This window comes from Solanum tuberosum, unplaced genomic scaffold (genome assembly GCF_000226075.1).
Source record: "Solanum tuberosum cultivar DM 1-3 516 R44 unplaced genomic scaffold, SolTub_3.0 scf00023, whole genome shotgun sequence".
NCBI lineage: Eukaryota > Viridiplantae > Streptophyta > Magnoliopsida > Solanales > Solanaceae > Solanum > Solanum tuberosum.
In genome coordinates, this window is record NW_006238949.1 from 2,702,412 (window position 1) to 2,714,594 (window position 12,183).

General features: G+C 34.4%; 1 protein-coding gene across 1 annotated transcript; it reads right to left on the minus strand.

Annotated features, from left to right (window-relative positions):
* Positions 1-727: 727 nt before the first annotated feature.
* On the minus strand, positions 728-9,734 carry LOC102592518 (uncharacterized). Its single transcript, XM_006341242.2, has 4 exons — positions 9,324-9,734; positions 8,443-9,064; positions 3,606-3,736; positions 728-1,439 (listed from the first exon to the last, which is right to left on the minus strand). Exons 1-4 carry the CDS (start codon positions 9,450-9,452, stop codon positions 987-989), a joined length of 1,335 nt encoding a protein of 444 aa, XP_006341304.1. The 5' UTR covers positions 9,453-9,734; the 3' UTR covers positions 728-986.
* Between the last annotated feature and the right edge of the window lie 2,449 nt (positions 9,735-12,183).

Here is a 12,183-nt window from a genome sequence, read left to right on the forward strand (position 1 = left end):
AATGATAAAATTGAATGGTACAAAGAAGACCAGTATATATGTAGTACATGTGTATAAAGTAGTTATGTGTTCCCTCATCTGTTGTACAAACTTTTACAAGTTTGGTGTATCAATCAATAGTTAACTATGGTTCAAGTCAATCTGAAAAAGAAAAAAATCATATTCAAAGCTAGTTTTGATTGACTTATTGCTTTTGGCTTATTAGCCGAAAGTCATAAGTTAGGGTTTCTAACTTATCTTTTTTGGCTTATTTTTGTTATTTTAGCTTAAAACAAGTGCTTATAAGTAGGCTTAAATTCTATTCAAACACTTGATAAGTGTTTAAAAGTTATTTTGACTTAAAAACACCTAAAACAAGTCAATCCAGATAATGTGGGACATTTTAGCCTAACCGTCCCAAGGCAATGAATGGGCTCTGTTTGGTAGACTGATTGACAACCTCTTATTTTCTTTTCACTATTCATTCTTTAAATTACAAGCGAAGGGCGTTGCATTTTAATTTTAAATTTATTCCTCCACCATTTGTGGTAAATAAAAGATTCTTTACCACTAAATCTTAGGCTTTCCAGGATTAATCAAAGAAAAGCTAGCAGTGTGAACTTCCTTAAGAATTAAAGCAACAAAATTGAACCACATTTTTCATAAGGGTTTCTATCCATTTGAACATGGCACGATTAGAATCACACACCAGAGATTCTCAAGAAAGAAAGACTTTCACTAGAGCAAGTAGGTATAATGTGTAATATTTCATTTCACTTAAAAAATCGTTCCAACAAGGAAAATACATATGTAACAACATATTGTAGTAGGTAACCCAATAACTACTGTCAAAAGAATGTGCTAAGAGAAAGAATATTCAAGTTTGTAAAGACAAAAAAACTATAGATTTAAATTACAAAAAAAGTTTTCACACGTTCAGCTCTTCCGTGGTGGATGTACCTCTTGTAACACAGAACAGTTCTTTTTTTCTCTTGGATGTTCTATTACTAATCATCCCAGTCATTTTCCCATCCGTCCTTTTTAGAAGACCTAGACGTGAGGCCATTAGCAGAGATGTTCCCATAGGTATGTCCACCTGGTGACTTCACTGCATTCTCCTCATCCCAATCGTCATCCCAATCCTGATCCCAACCATCTACTGCAACAACATTTGCAGCTGAGGCAGATTCCGGCATTCCCATCTCTAATTCCTGATACGCAACACCATCTTGATGTCTCTTCTTCCTTAGCTTGCAGCAAGCCCATGTCCCGCCAAAAAGTAGGGCTACAAGGAAAAGGAAATATGCACCATAGATGGGGGTCATACGCTTAGAATAAAGAGACACCTGCTGCAGAATGTTCTCCACAGAAACATGCCTGTCCAATTGAAGCCTGCAACTAGCATCTCCAGCATTCAGCACTATTTCAGCACCTTTGCCCAAGATTGATGAAATATCGATCTACCATAGCAGATTTGTAATATTAGAACAAACATCCAACATATGGCATAACTTGGAAAATTAACCAGGTTGTACAAAATTGCGAAATTGCGAGCGAAGTATACTTTGGGAGGTCCGCAGTTGTGGTTGGATAAAAGGCAACTATCAGAAAGCACTTGGTAAACAATGCCAAGTGCCAAAGGTAGCCAATTTGAGTGAGAATCTTGCCAAAGTGAAAACTTCTGAGATTTTAGAAGTTCATTTCCACCCAATCTTGTAAGCACTGAGATGTAACACCCGTTTTTTGTTTCTTTTTTCTGATAACCAGATGTAAGACCATTCTTTTAAGCACTGGAATAGACCAAGTTAAACCTAGTGTCTGTAAATTCAGATTTTAGACCTCCTTAATTTTATTTCTGTTAGCACCAGATGTGCTTATACAGTAGTATTTAAATAAACTCTTAAGCAAGTGCGTCGTACAGGCTCTTTTTTATGGCTAGATAGGGAACACCTCAGACGCCTTATGAAATTATGCTTTTATGAAAGTGCTATTATAAAAAAAATTCCTCTCTGAGAAGCTAGGGAATTTGCCAAGACCCCCCTTAAAAGTAGCACCAGCAGCCAAAAGAACTGGAAAAAACAGAAGCCAAATGAATGATGTACTTTAATCTTATATCCCCTAATATTTATTAATGGTTCATTCTTTATTTTTTATACAGATCTAATAAGAATGACGTCATTGAATCAAGAAACTGCTCCATCTTGTTATACTATCAAACAGTCAGGGATGCCTTCATGATAGTGATAAAAGTATTTATAATGAGAAAGTCCGTGAGATTTTCATTGGTGAAGGGTGGGGAATATGTGATGTACTCCACCTGAATTGTGACGTCTATGAGACACTAAGAGTAATTGGTAAACTCCTTATCAAAATGGAGTTGTTCCTAAACTTTACTACCTTTATTCCCCTCTAATCCATGATTTGTTCAATTCAAACCTCCAATTTGCTAGTTACATCACATACACAAGAAATTTGAGTATCCCAGTCAGATTGTTAAGATGTCAAATCCCATTAATACCTAGAAGACAAGAAACCATAATCTAAACGATCCTTTGCTAGTCGCCATCCTTTTGTAAACCAATTTTTTGGTGGGGCTCAATCCCATTCATGCAGGCCTTTCAGCCCAACTTTACAGCCTTGTAACTCCAGCAACATATATGTTCACTTTAAAAACCATCTAATATCTAGATACAGTTGATTTTAGCAACGATGCACAGAGCTACTATAAATGATAAAAGTACCTCTTAAAATCCCATTCCTACATTTGAACTACAACCGTTCCTCAAACCCCCCCCCCCCTCCCCCCCAAAAATAAAAAAATAGAAGTTTCATAATATCTCCATGATTGGAAGCGAAAGGAATATGTATATGTGGGTCTGTAATTTAAATCCTAAGAAAAGACTGATCCTTCTAGTGCTGTTCAGTTGTGATAAGGGACCTCACTGGGAGAGCCCTGAGAAGAACAATTGAGAATTCTACCCAACATCCCTTGTGGAATATAACCCCAACAGTAAGGCTGGATAAAGAAATAAACTAACTGTAAGTAAAAACTCCTCACAGGAATTCCTATATAATACATTTGAGCTGCTTAAAAAACATAGATAAGAAACAATTGGAACTAAGACAATTAGAGCCTCTGTTTGGATTGGGCTTATTTTATGTGCTTTTAAGCCAAAATAGCTTTGAAGCACTTCTGTAGTATTTGGTGAAGTATAGAAGTGCTTTAAGCACTTGTTTTTAAGCCAAAAAGACAAAATTAGGCCAACAGCTAAAATATAGGTGGCATGATATTTCCCTTCCAATTCTACATTCCATTTGCCAGACAATGCATTCATTCTCAAACAGACAAACAAAAACATATTACATCCATTCACAGGTAGCAGTAATCAGTTGGTCATTGTAACAGTAGAAGTTCAAATGCGTGCGATATGCCCAAGTTAATTCTTCTCTTTACAGTATCACCTCAAGATACAACATACCTAGTGTAATCCCACAAAGTGGGGGTCTAGTGAGAGTAGTGTGTACGCAGACCTTACCCCTACCTTGGAGGTAGAGAGGCTGTTTCCTATAGACCCTCAGCTGGGGAAGGGAGGGGGCAAGTCAATATCAAGAGATTGTATATATACCTTTTCCACTTGATGTTTGGGTATTTCAATAGGAGGTTGTGGAGAACCATCTAGAGGAGGTTGGATATTGATATTTACTTTGACTCCTTTTTCCCCTTCATTTTGCACCACAAGTAACAATTCAGTAGATCCTGTATATTATAAAAAGCAAACCTATCACAGATATCAATGACATATTTCACTTACCATGACAAGACTAATATAAAGCTTATTTGCAAGGTCAATGAGAGCGAGCAGAAAGGTGAATTACACACCAAGAGAGAGAGAGAGTCTGTGCCTCTGTTATATTGGCATGGTAGCAAAGAAAAATACACTGATCACAGTCTAATGGAACAAGGGATGAGAAACTTCAAGTTCTAGATGAGATACTTGTTGCTCACTCTCTCTGCTCACTATACTTCTATGTTTTCAGGCTCATTTTCCCAGTATAATAGCAATTGGAGGAAATAAAATTGTGATTGAACTGATGCAAATCCTGATAAAAGTAGAGGCCTTTTTTTTTTTTGAAACTGGTAATGTTGGACCTTCTTTTTATTTTAGAACATCTATATCCATTATTCTCTATGCTTATCAACACCCTGATCAATAGGATCATCACGTAAGTTGTCCTCGCAAATACATTTATGTAGGTTTTAATTGGGAAGTTCTATGGTAGTTCCGTCTTTACGTGCGGGAGTTCCCCGATCTCGCAATGAATTGAAGGGAACATTTATGTAAGGACATTCATTTCCATCCTTGATTTTTCTCCTCCTTTTATTTCTAATTTTAATTATGTTTTCTGAAATGTAAAAGTTTTTGACTTCTTCAGTTCTGCTTTGCCTCTCTTCTAATTTTGGTTTCTCAGTTCTCCATTAGTTTTGTTTTCTTGGTTTTGTAATTAAGTTGGTATTTCTTCTGTTCCTCTCAGGTCTCACTCTCTTTAATTTTTAGTTTTCCAGTTCTACATCCATTTCTTTCCTTTCTTTTAAAATATTAAAGACTTCCTAATTTGCTTGTGCACTTGGGCATGATCATAAACCAGCACAAAAGAAAAAGACAAGAAGATCAACCGTAAGGAATCAATCAATTCAGAAGAAACCCAAAAAACAGAAGTGCATGGAACAATTCCTGTAAAATAAGGATAGAATTAAGTTATACCCACAATAGAAGAAGACCAACTGCAAAAAGAGCCCATATACCTTCCTATTTGAAGAGATTGTGATGTTATCAATTGATTACTTCCTTCAAAGGATGATAGTTTATTAACGATCCTACTTAATAAAACCAATAATATATTCAATGCATGCAATTTATTAAGGAATTGGGGATAGAAGGTTGAAAAAAGGAATACAGCTCATGAATCAAACACTTGTAGTCCCCATTTGTTTTTTCTTAGATTAAGATGTTAGAATCCTAATATGGATCTGCTTATCAAGATGTGTTTATAAATTTTGCAACTAGATGAATAAGATTCTTTGACTTCTCATTATCTTAATAAGTATAATTTATCTTTTGTTTTTAAAAAATGAATTAATATAAAATTCAAAATAAAATACTAACTAAACAGTTTAAACAAAAAAGATACTAATTAATATAGTATTCACAAAATATTAGAGAAAATGTTAACCCACCTTCATTGTAAAAATTGTTTGATGCCATACACTCTAAAAGCTAGCTGGTGACCATGATGGTCTTGAGGTGATGGTTGGTGGTAGTAGTTTATGGTGGTGGCTAGTAGTGGTTATTGAGGTGGCTGGGGGTGGTGGTTGGCAATGAGAACAGCCCATAGTGGTTGTGCGGTGGACACTAGTCGTGGTGGTTGTGTAGTGGTAGTAAAAGGTCACCTTTGATGAAATCTTTAAGCAAACATGTTAATGATTCTAAAGTTACGTACAAAATCTGAATGAACCAGATTTATTCATAGCAAATAAGTGGTTGAAGAAGGAAAAAAACACTTAATGGATTCAAAACACTGTTTAAGTGAAAATAAATGGGCATTAGGCAAGTGTTAATGGAAATTTTGAGAGGAGAGGATAGCTCATGTCTTCAAATTCATCATAAAGAGGTTTCACGCCTTTATATGCAACTTGGTACAGATAATCTAAGTTCCATCATAAACGAGTAAGACGCAAACCTGAGACTATCGACAATAGCCCCTATCATCAATAGCAATATTATATCAGTACACAATGAAGTTTTTTTGGCAACTGAGAAACTCCAAAGGGCTAATGATGCACGGTTCGATACTTGGACCTAATTTGTTTACACTAGATTAAAGTCTTAAATCATAATCATTCAAATTTCAGTTATTAAGTCCGTTGATTTGTAGGTCTGAATTTTAATCATTAAGATCTTAACCATTATGTTTTGTTTAATGTTTTAACCATTTAATGGGTTTGAATACATCTGAATAATTAAGATATGTAACAAAGTTTAAATATCATTAGGATGCTTATTCAAAGATTTCTACAAAGATCGCAGTTCATCAATTTTGTTCATTCACCGCTACCGACATCACCAGCCATTGTAAACTACCATTGTTGCCACCCCACAACCACCATACTTAGCCACAACCACCAGCCACCATACTAGGCCACAGCCACTAGCCACCATACTAGGCCACAACCACTAGCCACCATACTTGACCACAACCACTAGCCACCATTTACAATCATCACCACCAATCACCATTATCACAACAACCATCAATCACTATTGACAAATATCACTATTAGTCACCACTATATATTGCCAACCACTGTCATCAGTCACCATCACCATTAGCTAACACTATCATCCACCATAACTATTAATCGCTAGCCCCAACTACCACCATCAACCACTATTGCCAGCCACCATCAACACTATCTACAACCCACAACACCATCATTAACTAACAACATCCCTAATCGACACCGACAACCACCACCACTAGCCATCACCACCACCAACCACCAAAATAATTTATAATTTGTTGTTATTGATAGAGTATTAGATTAATTTAGTATTTTATAAAATTTTATATTTATAAACTTTTAAATAAAGGCAAATCTTATACATTCAGACATTCAAAAGATAAACATTCTTAATTATTTAGTATTTAGATCTCCAGATTCAAACATCTAAAACTTAATGCACATCTTAATATTCAGATGTGCATTCAGATTTAGATGTTTGAATCTTAATGAAACAAGTGAGGCCTCAGTGGATATAAACCCGTCCCTCTGCATCGGTGCATAGGGGAGAGATTTGCTATCCTAAACATCTGAAGCTTAATACACATCTTAATATTCAGATGTGCATTCAGATTTAGATGTTTGAATCTTAATGAAACAAGTGAGGCCTTAGTGGATATAAACCCGTCCCTCTACATTCTCCACTTAAATACAAAACTTTTGTTTGTGGTAGGGTTCGAACAATGAAATGCGCTAATCCACACATCACCCGTTGAGCTCTTACCACTAGACCAAAGCCCCGGAAGCTCAATACACAATGAAGTGTTCATGCTAAATTCTAGTAAGGATAGCAAATCTCTCCCCTATGCACCGATGCAGAAAAAAGTCATGTTGTATGAGAAGTTTTTGCAAATAATCTCAGATTATAGATTTGATAGGAAATCTATAATTATCCCTTTATGGAGGTAGCCACCATACCCGTAATGCTGAAGAATTCAACCTTACCAGTTTCAAAAAAAAAAAGTTTTTGCAAATAATCCTTTTGTCCTGCCCTAGTCCTATCAAGTATAATATGTATATCAGTTCGTGTATTCATATCTCACGCAGCACTCCAATGACAAGTGCTTCTCTGCCAAAACTCCAGATCAAAATTCCGCTCCACAGTTAGGTCAGTATAAAAGTTGCCAATTAATAAAATAATTAGGTCAGTATAAAAGCATATGCGTTTACATATTCAACAAATGTTATTGAGAATTCTTTGATTGATTCAAACAACTATCATTAGACAATTAGCTCTTAAACAGTTACATATACACGATAATTTGAACTATTCTTCAGGAAGGCATCTAAACACAGACAAAAATCAAGTGCCGCCCACACTTATGTTGCTCCTTGTTCTCACTTTCTCTTACCATTCTTTTTTGAGGTGATGAGTTGGGATGTGGGAGCAGGGTCCTATAAGACAGCAAGAAAGATGCTCTAATTCAAACTTTAATGTATTAGAGCTATATCTTTTTTTTTTTGATAACTGAGAAATCCGTCTGTGACCCGCCCTTTGGACCAATCACAGTCTTCTAAACTCGGTGGATAATGGGCCCGCCCCTCTACCCTTCTCCACTTAAATACCGGGCTTCGCTTTGCATGGTGTGGGGCTTGAACCTGCGACCTAAACCACAAATCCTCCACCTTTTGCCACTTGAGCTAGGCCTTGGGGGTGAGATATATCTTAAGATCTCATAAGCCATAATGTTTAGATTTTAGGTTCTTTCAATAAATAATCCTAGACAAAATGCTATATTCAATTGACTAATACTAATATTTTATTTTCAAAAATAAAATCTCTCACAAGGAAATAAAAATATCTTAAACATATCAGGAGAAACCTTTTTCTGTGAATAAACTACAGCAAGCGCCGCCAAGCTCCAAAGGATAATATTAGGTGCAAGCTTTAAATGTTTCCCTACTGAAATATTAGATAGTAGTGATCAGTATGATGTCAGTCTAGCTTTTCCTATAGCTCTATGTAGAGAAATATCAGGCTTCAAACTCTTCAGGTTAAAACAAGATGCAATTAGTAATCAGTTGTAATCCAGTACATATCAGTTGGTTTACCAGTACCATAAAAGTTCAGTCAAATTTCTTATTCAATGAAACATGTGTGTCTCATGAGCGAAAAAGTTTACCATTCTGGGGTGTCTGAATGCATGCAAGCAGTGTTTGTCCAATCCTGCACATTTTTGTAGCCTTCTGACAGCTCTCATTGGTGTTCACTTCCGAGTTTATTGTTTCATCTATTTTCTTCTTTTCTTCATTCTCCTTCTTCTCAACAGGTGGAGGGGTTTCAACAGTCACATTTTTATCATTTTTAGACCCATCCGGATCCAATTTTGGTAAGTGATTGCCTCCCTGAGGCTGAGGATCTTTAGGGTTCTCTTTGTCAGCTTTAGAGCTCCCACCATTCACTACAGTGGTATTTGGCTCTTTTGAATCAATATTTGTTGGACCATTTCTTCCCTGAGGATCTTTAGGCTGTTCACTTTCAGCTTTTGAACTTCCATCATTGACTACAGTTGAATTCTGGTCCTTCAAATCTTTAGGTGCTTCATTGATTACTTGAGGATCTTTAGGCTTTTGTTTTTCAGTTTGTGATCTCCCATCATTGACTATAGTTGAATTTAGTTCCTCTGGCCTGGTTTTTGGTGGATCATTGTTTCCCTTAGGATTTCCAGGCTTCTCTTTTGCGATTACAGACTTGTTATCATTGACTTCCTTTTCACCCTCAACTGGAGTATTTGATGCAGAAATCTAGATAAAAATCAGTCTTAGTATCTATATCACCTATTCACTAACATATACATCAAAAAAGTTTATTTCTAACTATTAACTCCATTGAAACAAATGAATGACAACACATGTAGATTAGTAGATGTATCTACATCACCAATTCACTATACCATATACCTAAACAATTCACTGTTAGCTAATAATTCCATCTAAAAAACAAATTATTACACATTTAAATCACAAAAACATACATAAGAAAATGCAAAGAGAGGAATTTTACTTGTTCAGAAGATGAATTGGTGCTTTGTATTAAATCAACTAACTTTCTGGAATTGAATAGTTTCGCGTTTGAAGTTGCTGAAACGATTAACAATATGAAAATGATCGCTAAAACTCTACTTCTGCCCATTCCACAGCTATATCTGAACTTCCGTCAGATCAAATCTTATAAAAATTTCATTTTTTCAGCAAACAACTGTTGAGAAGCTGAATAAATTGCAAGTTCCAACAGAAAGCTTAAGGATCAGCAGTCGAATAAGATCGAACTGCTATCGAAATCGATCGCGTGATAAGATTCTATCTAGGGTTTGTAAGAGGAAGGAGAAGAAATGAAAATTTGAAGAATTCCGAGGGCCTTTTCGTCGTTTTGACTTGTACGTGTGCCATCAACTAGACATCTTCTTCCTGCAGAAGTCAAACAATTTGGAATTTATTATAATTTTATACATTATTTCAAAAAAAAAAATTGAATTTGATTGTAATTATATACATTTTAGGATGGTTTGGTTATTTTATTTTTTATTTTTTTGGGTTTACTGGAAATAAAAGGATATTTGCGGCCATAAAATTTTGTATGTATGTTGTAACAATTAGGGGTGACTAGGAGTGTTCGTGGTTCAGTTTGAATCGGTTATTGATTAAAATCAAAATCAAATCAATCTAGTCGATTTTTTAAATTTCTAAAACCAAACGAAAAAGTAACTGTCGGTTTGGTTATTGTCGGTTTGGTTTAGTTTTTCTGGTTATCCGGTTTGAAAGTAATAGTAATTTTTTTGAGGACTTGAGTCGGTAGACACAAACATCTAACACATGAACAACCCACATAAAAGCTATTGTCGGTTCAATTAAGCAATACTAGAGTTATCATTATACGAACAAAGTGTTTCAATTAAGAGAAAGTGAGACTATTTTATGTGAAGTAGATTAGGTAAAGACTAAAATGAATTTTAATGGACTTAAGACTTAAGATTGTTATAGTTGGGCTAAAGTGTTGGGCTTGAGAAAATTGTAAAGTTAAAGACTTAAATTAATTAAAATTTAAATATTTTATTTGTGAATAATATAAAATAATTATAAAAGTTATATATATAATTTATCGGTTCGGTTTGGTTATTTTTGCGGGTTTATTTTAGTAAAACCAAAACCAAACCAAATAATATCGATTTTCAAAATTTAAAACCAAACCCAACTAAATATCAATTTTTTTAATTGGTTTGGTTCGGATTGTGATCCGATTTGGTTTTTTAACTATAACCATGAACAACCCTAGGGGTGACAATGGGTTAGATGCGGGCAAGTTGAGCTTTATCCGAAAAATAAAATAAAATAGAATGGAATGTTAAACCACATTTTACATAATATATATTTTTAGCATTTTCAATCTGTTTCGTCCCGTTTCACATTAATCTGTCCCGCTTAATTATTCTAATTTTTATTTCTCCAGATCATGCAATTATAACTTGCCTTAAATTATAATATCTCAGTACATGTTCTTAGATACTATTTAATTTGTAAGGCTATTATAATTTAGGTGTTTCAGAAAAAGATTACTTAATTTAAAACAGTCAATCAAAATCAATAAAGATACCAACAATCAAATTAGACACTAAACCAAATCAATAGTTTTATCTCATTATCATTAATAGTTTTAGAATTATTTAGGAAAAATGACTCAATTTTTTTTAGCTAAAATTGTTATTACACACTCTAATTTTACGGGGAACTATGAACCTACACTTATTATAAAGTGGAATATATACCCATTATATACTGTTATGGCAGCGAAAGTGATTACACTTTCCGTGAAAGAGTTAGAAGATATATTCTTTTTATTTTCATTTGGATTTTTGTCTCTCTCAACACCTTAATTAGAGTCACTTATATCAACACTTCCCTATCACTACCACCATCACTATCACTATTGTCACTAACCACCAAAAATTCATCACCACAAAATAATTTAAATAATAAGTTGAATTACCTAAAATGCCTCAATTAACAAAAGAAATAACTCAGTTAGAGAAAATAAATCTCCAACCACAATGCTTATTGAATCAAGAGATTATAATCGACAATTTAAATTTTTATCGATAAATTTATTCGGCCATCAATAAAACATCTTTTTCTATATGAAATTAATATAATTACCTTATAGCTACAATTCAAATTTCATGGGCTCCTACTTCCTAATATGAATAAGAAGACTTATGGGTTTCTAAAATATTTTGTATATGGCTTAATTAGCTTCAGTTCAAATTGAATTACTTTATAAGAATGGAACATTAGGACCTGCTAGATTAATTTATATTCAAGAATTAGTTAAAAATTCTGCAGGATAGGCACTTTGAAAGGACAAAATAGATTTCTTTTAACTCACTTAACAACCTATTTTTATAGTAGATTTCACCAAGAATATTTCTGCTAAGAAAAGAAGAGAGAGAAGAAAAGTCATGGCTTCTCATCGGAGAAGAGTCATGGATTATCATCGGAAGTAGCAAAATAGAGGGAAAATAAATAAAATATGAAGTATAATGAGATAAAGAAAAGGAAAAGTTCAAAGAATTAAAAGAAATAAAATTTTAAAATAATAGCCACCTGTCAGCACATTGAAGAAACCTTACCCCTAGAACAAGAACCAGGTTCTTGTATATTTGCTTATGACAGAACACTTTAACAACCCCACAATACTTTTCGTTAAAACCTTCCTCACTCAAGGAAGGAAAAACCTTGTTTTATTATTTAACAACTATGTCACGATTACAACTCAATAATCAATAACCTCAAAAACTCTCGACTAACTATAGTCGACTAACTCTACTCTCCAAGAGGCCAAACCCACCTCTTGTTACAAACCTCTCAAT